Here is a 21,101-nt window from a genome sequence, read left to right as displayed (position 1 = left end):
GAAGTCAGGAGATATTTACTGGAGAGAAGAATAGCTTCTGGACTTGCAGGAGGGGTCCTGAGTGGGTGACCCTTCTTTCCATGGATACTTATAAATAAGCAGATCATAGGAGCTGCTCAATTGTTTAGTGGCCACCTATCATGGATCACTCTGTAGATTTTAAAATGGCTTGTTGGAACTCATGTTTTCTAGCTCAGTTCCTCAACATGAAGGGTTTAAAGAAAATGAATTTTAGAGAAAAAAACTAGACAAAACAAACATTGGTTATTTTACATTTTAAATTCCCCAGAATTTAGGAGTTTAGTAGGGAATGAATACAATTTCTTTTAGTATAAGCCCTGCTCTCCATGTTGCCTGAGAAAGCTCATCCTGGGTCCAAAGTCCTAGCTTACTGTCTATTCTTATTTTAAATCTTACCAGTATCAGTATGGCTGGTCATTCAACTCTCTCTCAGTCCCTTTCTCCTTGCTAGCTGTCTTACTCATAAGCTCACAACTCTTTACATGTTTCCTCTCTGAAGAAGTATTCATAACTGCCCTTGAGGAAAAGGGGCAAAGACTGAATCTGGATACTTTGTGCTCAGAAATATCAATGTAGGGTGTATGGGAGTCTGGGAATTTCTCCAGAGATCTAATCTAAAGGGACTTGAGTAAAAGTCATATTCACCTTTATGAGTCCAACACTTTCACTGTTAGTTCCATCTATATGATCATTTGGAGTTCAACAGCTTCTGGGGTAAGAAGAAACAAATTTTACCAAGCATTAAGATTGTATTCCCTCCCCAAAACAGCCAGAATAAAAAGACAAATTGGAGGAAATGACCCAAGTCTAGACATTCTTCTTAAGAAATCAGAGTAAGAGAGGAGGAGCAAAGATGGCAGATAGATAATAACTGGCTACAGAAGCTCCATGAGAGTCAACTTAGAATTCAACATAATACAGGGTACAGAGCCCCAAACATAGGGAGATGAATTATCTCATCCCAAGAAGAAATTAAGGTGACTTTCCGACCATCCGAAGTCCCGTTGTGACTGGTTGAGGTCCTGCCACAACTGGTTGGGGTCCCCCCATGACTGGCCAGGGTCCCCCCACGACTGGCCAGAGTCCCACCACAACTAGCCAGAATCCCGCTGTGACTTTCCGAGCCATCTGAGGTCTTGCTGCTTCGACTCACTGAGTTCAGGGGTCGGTGAGCAGAACATAGGGCTGAGTTGGCAGGATGCCTACATTGACCTCTGGTGAGCAATGGGAGTGGAGCCATTCCATAAATAGGGGGGCTCCAGCAAATGACATTCTGGGACCGGACAGGACTGGCAAATCCAAGGGGGAGCAGTGACTTCAATCAATTGTTCCCTTCCAAAACAGGATTGGTGGAGTGAGCTAGACCTGGGTCACATGACCCAGCTGAGACCAAATAGGTTATCTGAGGTCAAGTCCCTGCAGTGGTGGTGCACAATAACCACACTGGCCCAGTGGGGCCTTGGAAGTTTGGCTGGTCTGGAGGCGAGGCAGCACAAAGTAATACAGTAGTACAGGCCACAGAAGCTTGACTGATTGAGAGGTGAGGGGCCAGCATATGCTGTTGTTGTCTGCAACTCACTAGCACATTGCCCTGTGAAGGGTCATCTAGCCAGTGCACTTCAGAAGAATTGTAACCAACAAAGAAAGAAACTGGGGCCTCCTGGAATAAACAAAAAAGATGGGAAGAGGAAGCAACAACAAAAAGTCCCCAGGCTCCAACCCTGAGAACATTGACCCAGGACAAGTAAATACATAGGAGAATGAGAACAACAAAAACATGCAATATCAGACACAGTGCCAATGGACATAAAGAGATATATTCAGGACATCATAGATGAGTTCAAAAGTGAAATATTTAGCCAAATAAAGCAGGACATAAGATTAATAAAAGAGATACTAAGCACCCCTCAAGCAGACACAGATGGAAGAAAGGAGTAACTCAAACACAGGAGAGAACATTTGGTGAAGAATATAAAAAAAATATAGATTACATGAAGCAGATTCAAAGAGATCACCTGGAAGTTAAAAACTCTATGGAAAGATGACAAATCAGCTTGAAAGAAACTAAGGATAGATTATCCAAACTGGAGGACCATTTTGCAGTGTGGGAGCATGAAAAGAAAAACTTTTTAGAAATAACAAGGAAACAAGCAGTAACAATACAAAGGCTAGAAGATGACAAAGGGATCTATAACTTGAGAATAAAGATTGTAAATAAGAAGCTGGAATACAAACAAATGAACTGCAAAGATTATTCACAGAAATAATTTTTTAAAATTCCCAAACATAGGAAAAGGAAATTATATTTTGATGTATGAGGCATACAAAACTCCAGCCACCTACAACCAAAACAGAGACACACCCAGCCATATAATAATAAAGGTCCCAGAAATTCAATATAAGAACAGAATATAAAAAGCTATTAGAGACAAGAAACAAATAACATACAGAGGAAGGCCTATCAGAATAACAGCAGACTTCTTGACACAAACCATCAAGTCAAGAAGAGCCTGGAGCATAATATTCCAAGCCCTGAAAGAAAATATCCTCCATCTCAGATTGATATATCCTGCTAAACTGTCTCTGGAAATTAATGGAGAAACAAGATGCTTCCAAGACAAAGAGGAACTTGGGAAATTTGCAACCACCAATCCAACCCCAGAGAATACTGCAGGGCATCCTAGAGAGAGAGAAAAGTACTAGGATTCCAGGAACAGTGGCAGAGAGGCCTCAGTGAATGGAGCAGAAAACAGAATGAAGAAGATAAGCAGACAACTGATGGCAAAAAAAGAGCATAACATAAATAAGGCAGAGAAGATTTTATTCAAAACTGATATGATTGATAGTATCGTTTGAGAGTATAGGCAATACACTGAAAGTGTCAAGACTCTATGATACACATTCTGATTTGATAACTGCTGGTTTTTGAAGTTCTACACTATATACAAAGTTGTGTTTTTATTAATACTGTTATGTACTGATATATTCAATTCTACTATGCCTGAAAAAATAGCCAATTCTATTGGAGATAACAAGAGACAACACAGAAACTATGGTAGACCTCTTTTTTCTCCATGGTAGAAAACTTTGTAATAATCTTATATGTTTATTTCATTACATGTGTTTATAGGAATATGTTTTGTTTTGCCTTGCTTTGTTTTATTTCTCCCTCTAATACAGAAAGGATAGAAATACATGTTAAGACTCATGCATGTGTAGAATCTATAAACAGCTTATGAGAACTGATCTTATGGCACATGATGAAATGAACAGATATTTTGAAGAAAAAGAGACACTAAAATAGCCAGTGCTGATCCTGGAGTGTCATAATGTGAATTCCAGCAATAGTATTATTCTTTGTTCAGAGTGATATTAGCTTGCTTGGGTTTATTCAATCTCAACATAATTGAAGATATGGATATCAGTATATATGTTTAAGTGTATAGGATTGATAACCATATTTCTAAGTTTTTGTTGGATAGCTGAACAGAGCTGGTTGCAATCTCATTGTTTGAATCCCCAGTTTATATGCTCTACCTTAGGATTGTGAATAACTATTTGTAAGAAGACAATCTGTAATCACCAACTAGTGATTTCTTAATGTTTATATTTTTCTTTGAAATTATGTATTAGTTCTACCCATTTTCTGTTTTGTTTAGTCTTTCTTTAAATTAAATTAAATAAAAAAAAAGACACTACAGTACCCAGTGCTGATATGGAGTGTCATGATGTGAAATCCAGCAATACTATTATTCTTTGTTCAGACTGTTTTTAACCTGATTTAGTTTGCTTAATCTCAACATAAATAAAAATATGGATAACTGCATGTATGTTTAATTGTATAGGATTGACAACCATGTTACTAAATTTTTGTTGGACAGTTGAACAGAACTGTTTGCAATCTCCCTGTTTTAATTCCCACTTTATATGTTCCATTTTTGTATCTTCAACACTGTTTGTAAAACGACAATATGTAAACATCAACTAGTGATTTCTTACTGTTTATTTTTTTTCTCAAAACATATGTATTATTTCTGTTTTGTTTATTCTTTCTTTAAATATAATTTTAAAAAAGAAACAAGAATCAGGATTGTAACTAGCTGGGTCGTAGACCTGCTTGTTCATGGGGGTTATCTATCAAACCAATATTTGTTATATTTTAAGATCTTCTTTTACTTGATGTGAGTTATTCATTCAAAGACAAAAGGCTTTCATTTATTGTTGCAGAAGTCCTTCTTGTTTTAGCCATAACAAGATGGAAAAGTCTGTGGTTTTCAAGCACAGGTTCAGCCAAGGAATTTAAAGATTCTTCTTGAGCTCCTATAACAATCACTCAGACTTTCTAATTTCTTTTTTTTTTTATTTAAAGAAAAGGAAACAAAAAAAACACATGGAGGTAAAAAAAAAAGGGTAGAAATAATACAAAATTACACACAAACAAAAGGTAAGAAATTGCCGGTTGATAAGTTACAAATTGTCATCTTCGAAATAGCTGTTCAGGTTATAGAATTAAAGTATTTAGAATGACATTCAAAAAAGTGACCCTACAAACCATTCTGCTCTATGATCGAACAAAAGCTCCGTAATATGATTATCAGTCCTACACATTTGTTTTACATCTCAAAGAGGGTAAGATTAACCATATCAAAACAGAACAGAATATTTAAAAAAAAATAAAAATAAAAAACAATTTAAAGAAATACAGATTTCAAAGCAAGTCCACTGGAGATCTTCATTATCTAACTGTCTCTAGCTTCTTACAAATAGTTATCCCTATCTTCACCCACTTTATATACTTATTGCATATTATAGAACTAATCAAATCATTACAGGATGATGAAGTCTTTTTAGGTCCTCAAGTTCCAAATTAGGGAAGACAATAGCAACTACCATCGCATCTTTCATTCTCTTTGTGATAGCCGTCCCCATCTCTGCATATGCTGAAGTTGAACTGAAGAAACCAGTCCAATGTCATTCTAATCAGTAAACAATAGATTGCTAGAATTTATATTATAATGCTACAAAATAAGCCTCGGGTTTCTCAGCGTCTCTTCCTCAGAGTATTTGTTCCTTACATCTTGCATTATATAATCTGTTCCATAAATAATTTAAGAAAAAAAAAACCATATGTGGATTTCTACCTATATATCTATCCTCTCTGTATTATAGGGAAAACCAAGTCATAACACGACAGCAAAACAATAATTTCTCTGAGCCAGTAAGTGATAAATTACAGCTATAGCCAGAGACTTTCAGTAGGGGCCAGTTTAACAACTGGAGCCCTTTCCTATAGCCAGACTATACTATTATTCTTTAATGGTATTTTGGTTAGACTTTTCTGCTGGCTGTTTAAGACTAAGTTAAAGTGAGGTCTACTTGTGATAGACAGATGGATAGATAGATAGATAGAAAGATAGATAGATATAGACAGATGGATTAATCAAGGTCAGTTAAGGACTTCTTAGGGATTATTTTTGGAACTATGTGTGTAACCTCCTAGATCCTTTGTCAATGTCATCTGCCAATATGAGTCACAGTCTTGTTGATCATATATGTTTTATAGTTTTTGTATTTTATTATTAAGTAATTAAGCTCATGATGTGACTAACTTTTAAATTAATCTTTACCTTACATATCTATATGTAGGACAAAACTTTACATGTATAGGGTTCAGTAATATCTACAATCTCAGGATATCTTGTATATTTCCCGTGAATAAGGGGAACTACTTGCATAGTTAGAAACTCCGAATTATTGAGTTCTCATTTTTAGAAGATTTTAAAATAACATTATTTATAATTTATAAATGCTTTACTATGATAAATAATTGAAGCTTGAGAAATTTATAATGTGTCCGTGTACACATTTTAAAGTTAATACAAATAAATATTTAAAAATAATTTTAAGTAAATACTTGCATGATTCTTGAAGAAAATAAAAATACATCGTTTGTAGCTAATGGGAGTAGCATCATCTATAGAATACCAAACACAGGTTGTGGTTCCCTCCATGGAAACAACTATGTAAAAACAAAACTACATTTACACAAACTGCAAACCCAGTAAGAGACAGCAGCATACAGGTAAGTACTAAGCCAAGAACAAACCAGAAAGCAAGGAAGGTTTGCTTCATTTATCTGTGATAGTCTCTGCTCTCCCGAGGGCTACATAATTGGAAGAAAAATTCCAGCTTCAAATTTTTCACTTGAAAGAAAGAGAGAAGACTGGGATACATATTTAATGTCCTGGGTTTTGGGAGACAGATGCTGATGAGGTTTTTTGGATATTTTCTAAGGAAAAAGCTGCTTCATCTTGCATGACTTAGAAAAATGAGTAAAATAGCCATCTATGCTGGATCCCTGGGGGCTGTGGAAAACAAAGGAAGCATGAGAGACTATGACAGCATCAGAGAGACAACAGTAACACAGAGAACCACAAGAGGGAGCAAGAGCTTAGAAGCTCAAGGAGAGTTAGCCTCTTCAACAGAGGCCTGAACTGCAGAAAAGACATCGCAGAATGCCCAGAACTTATATCTGGGCTGATTGGTAAAAATATTCCCTGTACAAAGCAAATATATAAAGAAGAGAGAGGATGGCTATCTTTTAAAATGCTCAAATCTCAGCACAAGTTGCAAAATCTACTAGAAATAGGGAAACAATGAAAAGAACAAAATGAGTTTCTCGAAAGCAACACTGTAAGACATATTAATTACCTGATAAAAGTTTCAAAATTATAATTTAAAAATAGACAACAAGGTAAATCAGTTAGACAACTAAAAATATCAGGTAATTAATGCATGAACAAAATGAAAAATAATATTCTCATCTTTAATTTTTAACAGAGATTTTTTTAAATAAAAGAACTAAACCAAATTCTAGAATTGAAAAATACAATAACTTCATTGAAAATTTCACTACATGTGTGAAAAATACACTGGATCAAGCATAAAATCAACACAGGTCGATTTGAAATTATTGAATCAGAAGTATTAAATCAAAAGAAGGATGCTGAACAATGGGAAAAAAAGAACTTATGAAACACTTCAAAGAAGATAACTATATGCATTATGAGAGATTCAGGAGAAAAAGATAAAGGATCAAAAAATTTTGTTTAAAGAAATACCGACTGAAAATTTTTCAAATGAAAGAAAGGAAATGGATGCAGAAAGTCAAGAAGCTCAATTACATGCAGCTAAGCTAAAACCGGAAATAAACTGAGATATGTTATAATTAGATTAACCAAGTCATAGACAGAGAATTCTGGAGAGAATTGATGGGACCTCCCATAAGATTATTAGTGAATTTTTCACAACAAACTTTTCATACCAGAAAGACAAAGTGTGAACTATTTAAAGTTCTGAATGGAAATAAAATTTTAAATAAGGATCTTATACCTGTCAAAGCTGTGAACAAAAATGGAGACATTAAGACTTTTTCAAGTGAATAAAATTGAATAAATTCACCTCTAGATGTACTCCCCAAGGAATGCCAAGAATTCTTCAAGTTTGAACAATAGGACACTGGATAATCATAAAATGTGTATGTAAGCTCTCTGATAAAGATGGAAATACAGGCAAATACAGAATACTATAGTATTATAGTGGTACATAAATCATTTTAAATTCTGGCATATGACATATTTCATCAATATTTGCTTTATATGTTCCTACACTTCCAAACACATTTTATATAATTAGCACTACACTGATTGATACCAAATTTTAAACAGTAAGCACGTAAACAAAATTTAAGAGAACATTTAAAGAATAATATATCATGACCAAGTAGACTTACACAAGAATGGTTCAACATAGAAGAATCGCCAGAGTAATGAGCCACCCTAAAAGGAGAAAATAATATAATTATCTCAACTGATGTTATAAAAGCACTTGAGAAAACTGTGCATGCTTTCATGATAAAACTCTCACAAAATTAGTGATAAACAGTGCTATGGTTAAGAACTGGGGTGTCCCCCAAAGCCTCAGGGTCTTAGAGAAAGGACCTTTAGAAGGTAACTGTATTACCAGGGGAATGGTTGATATGCTGTTAGGAGGTGAGGTCTCACCGGAAGTTGAGGGTCACATGTCCCGGAAAGGCATTTCTCCTTTCTTTACTCCTCTCCTCAGTCTCTAATTCTTGCTTGCAATGACATGATCAGCATTCTAAAGGGTTAATGTTACATGTAGAAAGATCTTCTATGTCGTAAGAGAGTGCCAAGGCCTTCTTCTAAAGATTAGATGTCAGGGTGCCTGTCAGAGCATGTTGCCATGAAGGGGACAGCCCATGAGCCTGGCCCGTTCTCCTCCCTATGGTTTTCTCTTCCTTAGCTAGTTCCTGAGATGACAACCCCACCTCCAGTCTTGCAAACCATTGGGACCTTGCTGTTGTAATCCCAAATACTGTGTGCAGTCACCCAAGTATTGTAATCCTCTTTTTAGTTTTCATCACAATCCAAAAAGTTGTATTTGTAATCCCATTGAGATGTTATTGGAATCTCAGCAAGTTAATTCCAATCTACCTACCTTTAAGGCAATGCACAGCTAGAGTAAAAATTACCAAGGCATATTCCAAGTTAAAGGCAGCCTAGGGATCCTAAATCCAGTTCCTTTGAGTATGTGCAGACAAGGCCCAGATCTTAGGCCTCTACCAGAATTTATCTTGTGAAGAAGGAGGGTGGATGAGGAATGAGTTACAGTGAGAATGACTGAATTACTGAGTAACTGGAGCTGGCTAGCAAGGTGAGAGAAAGTGATGTGCAGAAGGATCAATTTACATCATCTAATTAAGGTAGCAACAGAATTGTTTTGGGAGGCTGTTGCTTTGGTTTTTGATACGTAAAATCTTGTGCCCTGGGAAGTCATAACTTCTTTACCTTGAGGCTCTTACCCAGTTGACATTCTCAGAACTGACTGGCACTAACATCCTGCTGTGCTCATATCCCCGAACTGGGAACACAATGTGAGGAAACAAGACTGTCTGCTGGATTTAGAAATTATACACCAGCACCTGGGCTAGCCTTATTTGTAATGCTTAGAGCCAATTGAAGAGAGAAGGAAATACCATAGCCAGCTCTCTACATATCAGTATAAAAAATAAGTCTCCAAATAATCAAAGTCACAGTAATTGTTTTACATTCAAGGGGAGTCACTAGAGTTGCCTCCCACACACTGCCACTTTAGTCTCAACTGCTATTTAAGGGGCCAGCCTCACCAAGAGAGGAACTTGGAAGTGTCACCTGTGGAGAGAAGGTGCTGACCAGACCCTCCCCAGGTGGAACCTTGACAGTTGTGCCCATTGAAGCAAAGCAGATGATTCCCAGGATCCCAGCAATGAGCTTCTCTGGAGGTGACAAAGTCCACAGAGAAGGAAATGGAAACAATGAGAAAAGAAGATAGAATTCAATGTTTGAAAAGTACATAAAAGAAAAGCCACATGCACAGGAAATCATCACTTGGACTCCAACCACATCTGCAATACTAATTTTCCATCCCATCAAAGTTCTACTAAAGGGACTACTTCATGAGTTGTTGAGCAGATTGGAACTTTTAACAATGAATTAGTTAATTTTATACTATAACACTATGTCCCAACTTTAAACTGTTATCTTAACACATGAAAATCATGTGTGCTCCTTCCCTGCTTTTAACCCACAATCCCACAGCATGTCCTGCAGCAGTTACATTGAGGATTGATTAAATGCTTTACCTGTACACTGGTGGATCTTGCAATTTCCTTGGAAGATCCTGAGAATCATTTTGGAGGTTCAGTGTTGCATAGGTTATTTTCTGCTCCGTTCCTGAAATGCAGCTTTTAGCAACCCTAGGCTCCTGTTCTTTTACTGTTTGTCCTGCTCCTGTTTCACCGTGTTCCAGGCTGGGCGTGAACTGTGATCTTGCTGTTTTGGCTTCTGAAGTGTCGTGATTACAGGTGTGTGCCATCATGTCTGGTTTGTAATTTAGTTTTTCTAAATAAGTTATTTTTTCCCTGACAAAAATAATGTCTCTGGACAGGAAAATAAATTACATAATATTCAACTGTCACTATGCTAGAGATTGAAATGTTATATGACCCCTCACTAAATTGCTCGTCATGTAACCCTTTAATCACAGTTGTCTATATTTAACAGGAATACCTCTTGTAAGTGACAAAGTCCAAGAGAAGCTATATGATGAGGAAAAAAAAATTTAATTTGAATATCATGAAAAAATGAGCAGGGTAGATAAAATAAGCTTCTAAAACAAACTAAAATGATAAATGAACCTAAAGAAAAACAAAACTTCAAATTTAATTCATTTGGTTTGTTTCCAATAGAATTATTTTCTTTTTTCTTCGTCTTGCATTGAAAAAATGCAGGAATACTCCTTATATGTCACTCCAAGGGATAGTCACTTTGTTTACAAACTCCACAATATTGAGATCAGAGAAATCTAAATTTTTAGCTTTCTAAAATCTACAAAAATGGAATTTAAATCCATTTAATACATAAAGCTGGATAACTGTAGTCATGTACAACACAAGGACATTTTGGTCAACATGAATCACATATTCAGCAATGAGTCTGTAAGATTTTATTGTTCAATTAAAGAAAAGGATTTATTATTCAGTGACTTCATAGCTGTCTCAGTTGTTTATAATGTTTGTACAACGACAAAACTAAATAATTATACATTTCTCAGAATCTATTACTGTAATAAATAATACATAACTGTATTATATTTATATGTGTATATATGATGCATACTTATTAGAATTCATTTATCTCTATTTAAACATTAATATATTTTCATAAGCTAATAATCTTTTTCTAAAGTACATTACAGCATTAAAACAAATAAATGATCCTTTAAAATGCTAAATAACTTCAGATTCACTGATATATTATATTTAAATAAGATATTTATACCTGTTACTCTACTTTATATCTTTTTTTTTTTTTTGTCTTTTTCGTTTTTATCGGTACCAGGGATCGACTACTTTATATCTTGTATTTAAATAAGATAGTTATACCTACTACTCTACTTTGATGGTTTCATTTAAACAATGTTGCCTATCATATGTATAGTTATATATAATAATATGATTTTTTGTCTTTTTGAGACAGGTCTCACTGTGCAGTTCAGGTTGGCCTTGAGCTCACTTTATTGCCCAGGCTGGCTTCAAACTTGCAGTAACTTCCTGCCTCAGCTTTCAGAGTGCTGGGATTACAGGCATGCACCACCACAGCTGGGTAATAATATGAATTTTTAACTCTTCTGCCATGGAAGTTTAATGAACTCTATGCTCAGATAAATGTATAGTAAAGACATAAAGATAAACCAAAATTACTAAGCATGAGTAGTTAGAAGTTACTCTTCATGATATAAAGAGAGAGAAGCTACATATATAAAGTGTAGTAATTAATTTGGCTAATGAAGATGATATCTACTCCCATACCTTCAGACAGATGAATAAATTGAAAGTTATTAAGAGAAAATATTCTTTTAATAACATGCAAATAGATTCACTTTCAAGGAATTAAGAAAAATAAAGACACATTGCTGTCTGCTGAGTCTACATGAAGGAAGTAATGCTCTTCTATTTATGAAATAATTATGCCCAATGAAAACTTCGGATACACAAAAAGGAAAATAAGAGAAATTATGTGGATATATCTATGTAGACAGTGAATAGATAAAATGTAAATGACAAAGTTTCAAATTTGAAAAAATGTGCTAAAAGAATTCAGGGAAAAAGCAATCTTTGAAAATATTCAGATGTTCTTCAGCATTTGAAAAAGGATACAATCACTAATTCATTAGAAATTGCATGTGTAAACAATACATGCAGTGAATGCAGGACAATAATAAAAGAATATTTAAAGTATATTAAATTAACATACTTACAGAAAATTATAATTAATAATTATTTATATACCTATATGAACAAATAAATACATAAACAGTATATTTAATACTGTATAGAAATATAAAATATATGGAGTAATGTTTCATTAGTATAAACTATATTTAAAATATCTTTACATTACCTTAATGAGATATTCCCTTAACATAAGCGTAAAGATGACAGTTAAAGAGAGAAAAAACATGCACTGTGCATTGCACACCAGTGGAAGACTAATATAGTTGATATACTCTCATTAAAAAAAACAATTGTCATTGGAAATGAAGAAACATTTTATAATGGCACATATATTATCCAAATTACTGACAGTGTTTTTGAAAAATGTATTCACACCCCAAAATACAAGTTTCACATAGAGTCAAAAGAATAAATAATTATTAATAGACATTTAGACACTTCTGTATTGTTACTTATCACACAAGCAAATATCGTAGTAAGGCTATAGAAATACTTAAACTGGATAAACGAACAAATACATACAAACATTCTGATATATACACTCCATACCAATACAGAAAACTTGTATTTTGAAATTCATATGAACATTTCATCAAATGCATTATATTTTCCTAGTCTCATATATATTAATATAAATATGTAACACTGCACTAGTGAGGCGGGAGCCCACTAGTCAAATTTTCCCAGTAGACACTTTGAATTTAAATTTTAATTAAAAATATGTAAAGCTTTAATATTTGTTCTTGTTTACCTATATTTAAACTGAGTATAAAATATTTCAATTTCAAAAAAATTACCTAACCTCCTAAAAATGAAGTCAATAACCCAAAATTTTTAAAATTCTATTAAAGAAATTATCACAATAAGTGCTTACAATTTTTTTATGTATCCAGCAATTTTTATTGAAGATAAAGATAAGAAATGTTGATAAGAAGATAAGAAATGTGGTTTCTTCATATGCAATAAAGATGCCTGGAATTCAGCTTCACAGAATACATGCATGGGAGAGATTTCCTAGGATGGGAAATAGATGTGTTGGGCTGATCCTTTTGTAGTCAATGATATGTTTTGAAAATGGTGAATTACCAAACAAGCTAAAGAAAACCAAAACACATACATATGTTTTCTTCTAAGTTCACTAGTCATTGTGTAGAAAAATTACAACCTTGGAAGCCTAGTGAATTAAATCTTTTTACCGAGATTAGAAACTTTTTGAAGAGGAGAGTCAATTTTAGCTTTCCAAAGAATGGTTATATTCTAAAACAATGCACAGAAACTGCACTCAGTTAAATTGAACAAATAGACATTGAAAGTAGTCTGTATGTGAAACATATTTGTTGATTCATAAATATTCTTCTAATTCTTGAGTAATTTTAACAAATATTTGATGACCATAGTTTTGTAGGAGTGAAATGAGACTGCTTATATTTTGACCAAAAGGAAGTAAACACAAAAGTACTATTCTTCCCTTGTAGTATAAATATTGTATTTCAATAGTAGTTTTTAATAAGTTTATTATTAGAAGAACACATCTGATTCAATTAAAGACCCATATAATCATAATATAATTTCCATTTTGTGAAATAGAAAATTACTTGACAGGCTCCAAATTCAGGTATATTAATTCAAAAATTTATGTTTGCAATTATACGTGTGTGATGATCCACAATTTTCTGCCATAAAGCCAGATAAGGCTAACCAAACACAGTTGGATTCATTAGATGATGAGTTCTTTACTCTGTAATGGCGAAAAATACACCAATTAGTTGTGTTTGGGGAGTGATCTATCAAGTAAAAGCATTTTTCTGTTTAAAAAAGGTGATATACTTTCATGACATATTAAATAGATAATGACTTTTCATATAATAATATTAAATGCTGGTGTTTGGAATACAAATCATTCATTAATATTTATATTAATATTTTACAAAATTGTAATGTATTTCTGCACTTTCATATAAGTTAATAATAACATTTTTCTTGGGGTTTTTTGTATTTCTTCTTGTACATGTAGCAACCATTTAAAAAATAAAACATACTGCATATTGAATGCTGAGCCATTTACCGACAGCCATGGGTGATCTCTGCCAGAACGGGAGACACCAATCCAGGATGGATGTGAGAGGAAGCTTAGAAATTTCTATGAGAAACAAATAATTCCATGCACATAAACAGTATGACAGCTTTTATTATTTTAAAAAATAATGTATTATTTTGTATAATTTTTGATGTTCAACATACAAAATCAATATAAACCACATTAAAGTAAAAAACAACTTTTCCACCACTAAAAATTTCACAACTGTTTTTAAGATCGATTGAAAACTCCTAGATATTTACTCTTAATATTCACTTTTTTCTTATGTTAATGAGTTGCTGGTGATTCATGTAATATGATGGCTCATTTCGCAAAACAAACCCAGCAAGACTTCTACAAGTTTCTAGACACCGTGTATTAAGCTCTCCAGATGCTGTAATTAAAAAAAGTGTATTTTTCTAGTAGGTCTCTCAGAGTTTGGACCTTAGAAGAAAATTATCACTTACTACTGAGGAAATAAGTGACATGGAAATCTGGGCATCACACCGTTAGCTAAATAACCTGTCCCCTTCTGCCTGCATTATTGCAATACTAACGATTTAGACAAAACTGCAGCAACAGTTTCCTGTTTCTTTTTCTAACATAAACCCAGAAATTAATGAAAGACATAACTAAAGGGTAATTCTGAAAATTAGAAAGAAAAAGTGAACAAGTTTGGTGCCCAGGATTAGAGAGCTAGATTGTTAGGGCTTCTTAAAGTCTGTCATCAGCAGAGTAAAAAGACGTTGGCCTTCAGGCTGCAGGCACGCAGCGTGGGAATAATCAGTGGCTTCTCTAAGCTTAGTCCTCCTCTGCTGTAACAGCAACCCCTCCAGCAGCACCAGACAGGGCAGAAAACCCTGGTAAGGGTGATCCCTCAAGAGATCAGTCAATAGTAAGCTGCAGTGGAAATGTTTCTCTTCCTCAAGGGAAAACAGGGCAAAGATGGACAGTGAAGTTCCAACAAAGCGGGATTCCAGAGCTACAAATGCTCTACCTAGGAAGTCCCTTTGCCCCTGAGAACAGGTGACTCACTCTTTCCATCCAGATCACAGGTGCAGTGGATCTGAAACTGCTGCATTCTAAAAATGAGCAAACTGAAGTGCTAGTGAATCACCCCCAAACCATACAAGGATGAACGGAAAAAGATGCAAAAATATAGATAGCCTGATTCCATTCACAGAAAATTCAGAACCAGGTCAAACTAACTTACAAAGGCAAAAGTCACAATGGTGGGTTAGGAGAAAAAGAACGAATGAGGTTACACAGGGCCAGGGCACCCACGGCTGCAGGGTTGTACTCTGTAAACTGACGTTAGTGAGTCTAACTACTTACTTTGTGATCAGTCTGAACCATCACGAGATGTTTAGATTTCTTTATGTGTGGCAAAATTATATATCAAAAGTTATATCAGGAAAAAAATCTTTTGTATTAGCATGGCTTTCTAGTAATAACTAAGCAAAGCTAAATATGGTAATAATTAAATGTGCATGAGCAGTAAACAAATAAAATTTTGAAGTCAAGCAATAAAATATTATATAGACCTTTAAATGAAAAAAATGTAAGAATAAGGATGAGTTGTACATATATTAATAAAGCTGTTAATTAACTGACTGAAAGAGTTAAAATCTTACCATTTCTTTCTCATCGTCTATATAAAATAGGTTAGACTTCTTAGAAGTGCAGGATGCCAAACTCTCAGTCCAATTTTTCTTTTCCACTCCAAAACAATAACAATTGTTTGAAAACATTAGCCACTCGTTTGGACAATGACCACAATGATATGCTGAAGAAAGGTTGTGGACTTCTATCAAGAAACAAGGTGAAATTTAAAATTGAAAATAAGTTTACATGTTTGTATTTATAAAACCACGTATATGTGCATAAAATATCTACATGCCCTTATGGGCTGGTATATATCAAGAAAACATAAGCTTATACATTAAAGCACAAAAAAGGTGAGCCTCTTATCTTGTAATTAATGTGCTGAAATAAATTTTTTAAAAAATGTTTACTCTACAAGCATCTTGAAATCAGTATACAAAACTTCTTTTCTAGAGTAGCAAATTTATCTCTCATTATACTATACAAGTAGAAAGTTTCAGTTGATTCTCAAAAGATTGCATAATAATTTTAAATGTGTATTTATATGTATTGAGTAAAATTTAAAGTCTCCTATATTCTTTATTTATGAACACTTAGTGGCCATTTTCTAGCTTGTTTTTCCCACAGAAATCTATTATCAATTTTTATGGTTTAAGCTAAAGATAAAATCTCTATGAAAATATAATAACTTTGAAATTTACAATGTACCTTTTGTAGTTCTTACTGAGGAAGATTTGTTCTGCTCCTGCATTACAGAAGCTAGAAAGAATAAAGTAATTCTTATAAACATTAATATCTAAATAGACCATAGTAATTTTAATTCCTATTTTGACATCTATATGGTTTATAGAATAATGTAGAATAAAAATAATTTTAAAAAGAAATTTAATAAAACAATGAACTCTTTGAGAAAATGATTCCAATAAAAGCCTAATGGGCACATCACAATCTTTTAATTACGAAAAATTAATTTGTATTCCTCAAGGTTTTTCACATTTCTATAACATGCTTGAGTTATGAAATCCTGACATATAAATATAATTAAAAACAAGGACTGATTGCTACCCTTTATTATTTATATTTTAGACAAGTTCAGAATAACTATCTGCAGTTCAAATAGAAATATTAAAATGAGACCTGTGTTCTTTGACACTGTGAGACGTCAGAGGCATTCCCAATCACTAGCGTGCAGCATTTTTGTACAGTCTTTCAAAAATATACTTACAGGGAATTACAACTGTCACCATCACTATCACCGTGACCATTAAGATAAGGCAGGTGGTTTCCAGGGTCGCTGCAAGAAGCTTCTGAGGAGATGATGTGAAATCTACAGGAAGAGAAATGGAAGCCAGGAGAAACGAGGATGGAGGCAGCCATTTAGAAGGGAAGCGGGGAAGGGAAGGGGTTTAAAAGATGCAAGATGTGCCACGTGTATGTACCAAATACCTACAAATGAATGTAAGCATTCCGTGAGCTATAGCTAATAACAATAATGATAAAAAGAATAATGAAATGAGGAAAGGGAATCTAGAGACAAAGGGAGGAGGGTAAATGGAAAGAAAATGGGGAATAAAACCGAATCAAGTTATGTTATATACCTGGGCATATTCTCTAAGATAAATGTAAACTTCACATACTGTGAACGTGTACTAATAAAATAAAATTATAAAAAGAGAGATGGAACAGGGGAGGAGAAGTTTGTTAAAAAAGAATTATGTATCATGTCCTTGTAACTAACTCCTCATAAAGATTGTCATCATTATGCATTGGAAACATGTACTAATAAAAAAAACAGATAAAAAGATGTGCATACAAGAGAAAATATACACACAGGGAAACAACATAAAAACCTGAGTGCCAACCCCATATCCACAACTGCAATATCTCTGAAATATACCACTGTATTTTCCGTGTACACCATGCTCCATGAGTCCTTGGTCAAAGACTTACTACTTCAGCAATTAGTCTTCGTACCTTAAATTAGAGTAGCATAACTCAAGTTAAAGTACCTGTCTTACAAGTTAAAAATATGTGAGCCTGCATCCTGCTTTTTACCCATACCTCTGCACCCCGCTGCTCATTCTAGGACAGTTAAAGTGAGGATGGAAGAAAAGTGGTACCTTTGCAGGTGTGCTGCTTGTCATTCCCTCGGTGTTCCTGAGAAGCACTCTGAAAGGCTAATTCTGCATAGGTTATATCCTGCTCATTTTCTGAAATGGAGCTTTTGGTACCCTTGGGTTTCCCTTGCTGTTTCTTTGGGTCCTTGTTCAGATTCAGTTCCGAGTACATCACTTGCTGGTTACTCATCTCAACAGCTGACTGTTGTGATATAGTAAAATCAGTAATTTTAGTGCACAGTCTGCTTTTGACACAATACTATTGGTTAGATAATTAAAAATAACCAATGAATTATAAGTAAAGATGTTTATGAACAAAGATATCTATAATAAGTTAAAACCAATTTCCACAGGAATGTTCTAACATCAAAAATATTTTAACATATATGTAAAAAGGTCCTTAAATTTTATAACATTGAAATATAAGGACAGTTAAAAACTAGATACTGTAAACAGAAAAGTAGGTATATATTAGTTTTGTGCATTATTTTATCCAGTAGATTGCATTTGTTTATTCAAATGGATTAGAGATATTAAATGATATTTTTTTTGAATAATTCAGAAGTTCTGAGAAGTTATTAAAATGTTAGGATATTGTGTATGTTAGTAAATGTTCTGTGATGAGAGATCTAGAATCAATTCTGGCTTCAAAATTTATAATGACCTTTAAAATTTTATTTACCATCTGACAACCTAGTTTACACTTCTAGTGCAAAAATAAGTACAGAAAATAATGCATGTACAGAATTAACCATTAAGTTGGTACTTTAAGTTCTCAATAAATTTTATCTAAATTATTTTAGTAATAGTTTCTATGTTTTTGGATTCACCTGTGTAAAGTAAATTAGGTAATCTTATATCAGTATGAAATTATATATTTTGAAACGTTTTGATCAAGTTTTAGAAGTCTGTTGGTTGTCCACAATTAAGTTTAGCATTTTATGTAATCTAGATAATTCTGATCTTATAAACATTATTTCTTGTTTAATGTTAGCAAGTCAAGAATTGTGTTTGTTTTTGATCATTGTACAAAATTCTTTTTAAGAATTTCTAATTGCTGAACTAAATATACATCAATCTATTATTATTTAAAGACCAACAAAATATTGATTACAATATATAAACTATATGTATAGCATCTTTGCTATGCTATGCTTATGGGTTTTATTCTAATTTATGTTAAGTAACAAATTCAAATACATGGAAATAAGTTAATCATTAATTGCTCACAGGCAATAATCAAAATACTATAAGAAATCATTCAAAGTATTTATTTCATTACTTTTCCCCTGAATTTTTAAAAGAAATGTACTCACATTCTACTTTGATTTTATTTTATATGAGTTGCTTCTCAATTGAATCACATCTATCAATTGTCATCTCTCACTGAGTTAGAATAGTAGAAAGACAGGAGAGAAAAGTTACACATACCTCCTTTTGCCTGAAGTTGTGCAACTTTTTGTGAGAAGGCTTGGTCATATATGTAAGAAGACCTGCTGCAGTGTGATTTAATGACTGAAATCCAGGAAAATGTCAGTGTGTTCTTCACAGACTGTCCTCAGAGTGAGTCAAAAATGGAAAAAAATAGATTTCACAACAATGTGTCACTTAAGGTTGCACAGGAAATTCGCACACTTGGGCTACTTTGAAATCAATTTATCTCATCACACATCTCCAGAATCTAGGAAACTTTAGGCTCCTATTAAAAAGACACTGAACTTCTAAGTGTGCCATTTATTGTGTCCATTTCCAACTGTCTCTGAAAAATGTTAGCATATTCTGCACCTTATCTACCTATCCGGAACAGAAGTTTGCACACCAGTGTGCTTAGCCAATTTACATGTCAATCACAAACATTGCCTTGTTAAGAGATTCTTCTATTTAAGTCTTACTTTTGAGTATTAGATTAAATTGCTGAATCTCAGCTTGTATTTTTTGAGTTATATTTATTTATCTTGGTGCTGGGATTTAATCTCAGACTTCAAGGATACTAAGTGTGTGTAATACTGTGCAGTTCTTTTCGTCATATCCTTATTATATCACTCACATTATAATGGAAAAATTATAGAACTTTCAGTAACATTATCAACAGATAACAATATTTGTCACAAGTTACTGTTTGCCATTGCTACACTTTCAATCTTTTGTCATGATACAAAAATCACTGTCACAAACTCATGTTCTCTTTCTTTCTGCTTGAGTTCTTAAAATTACTCCATTTTCTCTAGGTCTAAGGCACAACTCTTCAGCCTTGAGGTAAAATACTTTGGCTTTGGAATATCTGAGGGAACCTGAAGGCTGGAGGAAGAAACCATTAAATCAAGACTGTCCTTCCCACAGGCCAAGACCCTAAAACAGCTAAGACATTGCTGGGAATCACAGGCTCTTGTTGCATGTATGGTGAGCTTGCATGACCCTTCCATCAGCTTATAAAAGAAGCTCAGAAAGCAGATACCATATTTTTACCTGGTAACCTGATCCTCAAACTGCATTCTAGGAGTTTAAATAAGCACTTCTAAATGCCTCAGCTCTGATCCTACTGACAGGAAACCATTTCAGTCGGTATGTTGATGAAAGGCAGGGCATGCTTTGGGAGAGCTTACTCAGGATCCAGGACCTGCTCAACAGCCTGTCGTGTATCTGAGTCATAAATTAAAGACTACAGTAAAGGATTGGCATCTGTGTCTTACAGCTGTGGCTGCTGTAGCTCTTCTGGAACCAGAGTCATTCAAGCTGGTTTAGGCAAAATTTTCACTATATGTATACCTCACAATGTGGCAGGACTTCCTTCTTTCAAAGGGAGCCTATGATTCTCAGACAGCCAACTTCTCAGACAGACAGCCATTCAAATAAAGACAGGTTCTTCCTCAAACCCTGACATCTTTCTAATAGAAAAGTAAGTAATTGAGGTTAAAAGACACGATCACAAACAAGTAATTCACCATTTGTACACACCTAGAGAAGACTTGTTAGACACATCCCTTACTGACTTTGATTTGTTTCCTTCTGTGATGGCAGATAATTTATTAAAAGCAGGACAAGAAAGCTACGATATGCAATAGGAATTCCACATCAGATGCTTAAAAGTTTCTCACTTGTGCCTGGGACTAGTGCCCAGTTAACAAAGTTCATAGCTCTTATAGTTATAAACAATAAACTAAGAGCTTGATAACTCAGTAAGGACAGAAAGTCAATATTTAAACTGATGATTCAAATTATGACTTCCTAGTATTACATGCCGACATAAAATCCATAAATAAAGAAATTACCTTACAGCCAGTGAATCTGCCATAAAGTACCATAAGGAAGTAGATGTACTTTTATCATCTGTACACATGATCTCCAAAGTAGGGGTAACTCACTGTAGAGGATACCAAAATGGAATTTGCAAAATTTCTTAAAGTAATCAACTGGCTGATGCATC

At 34.0% G+C, this 21,101-nt stretch overlaps 2 protein-coding genes across 3 annotated transcripts in view; both read right to left on the bottom strand.

Annotated features, from left to right (window-relative positions):
- Positions 1 to 10,925: 10,925 nt before the first annotated feature.
- Positions 10,926 to 21,031, bottom strand: LOC100723365 (NKG2-A/NKG2-B type II integral membrane protein-like). The gene is made up of 8 exons (XM_063238214.1): positions 20,947 to 21,031; positions 19,109 to 19,229; positions 17,681 to 17,879; positions 16,786 to 16,887; positions 16,269 to 16,319; positions 15,590 to 15,762; positions 13,918 to 14,018; positions 10,926 to 13,616 (listed from the first exon to the last, which is right to left on the bottom strand). Exons 2-8 carry the CDS (start codon positions 19,154 to 19,156, stop codon positions 13,499 to 13,501), a joined length of 792 nt encoding a protein of 263 aa, XP_063094284.1. The 5' UTR covers positions 19,157 to 19,229; positions 20,947 to 21,031; the 3' UTR covers positions 10,926 to 13,498.
- LOC101787307 (killer cell lectin-like receptor subfamily I member 1) overlaps positions 19,241 to 21,101 on the bottom strand; it is a 39,487-nt gene continuing 37,626 nt past the window's right edge. Inside the window, exon 8 of one of the 2 annotated variants that reach the window (XM_063238211.1) lies at positions 19,241 to 21,038. In XM_063238211.1, the coding sequence (XP_063094281.1) occupies positions 21,001 to 21,038 (38 nt within the window). In that variant the 3' untranslated portion in view covers positions 19,241 to 21,000. Of the gene's footprint in view, position 21,101 lies in introns of both variants that reach the window. The other variant, XM_063238212.1, reaches the window with a different exon arrangement.

This window comes from Cavia porcellus, unplaced genomic scaffold, assembly GCF_034190915.1.
Source record: "Cavia porcellus strain 051 isolate PalLab524CR breed Dunkin Hartley unplaced genomic scaffold, mCavPor4.1 scaffold_27, whole genome shotgun sequence".
Taxonomy (NCBI): Eukaryota; Metazoa; Chordata; class Mammalia; order Rodentia; family Caviidae; genus Cavia; species Cavia porcellus.
This window is presented reverse-complemented; position numbering and strand designations above follow the sequence as displayed.

Coding starts and splice junctions, on each gene's coding strand:
- LOC100723365 (XM_063238214.1), bottom strand. CDS start 19,156: ATGACCAAGCCTTCTCACAAAAAGTTGCACAACTTCAGGCAAAAGGAG. Junction 17,880..19,108: donor ACAACTTCAGGCAAAAGGAG/GTATGTGTAACT, acceptor ATATCACAACAG/TCAGCTGTTGAGATGAGTAA. Junction 16,320..16,785: donor GGTGACAGTTGTAATTCCCT/GTAAGTATATTT, acceptor TATTCTTTCTAG/CTTCTGTAATGCAGGAGCAG.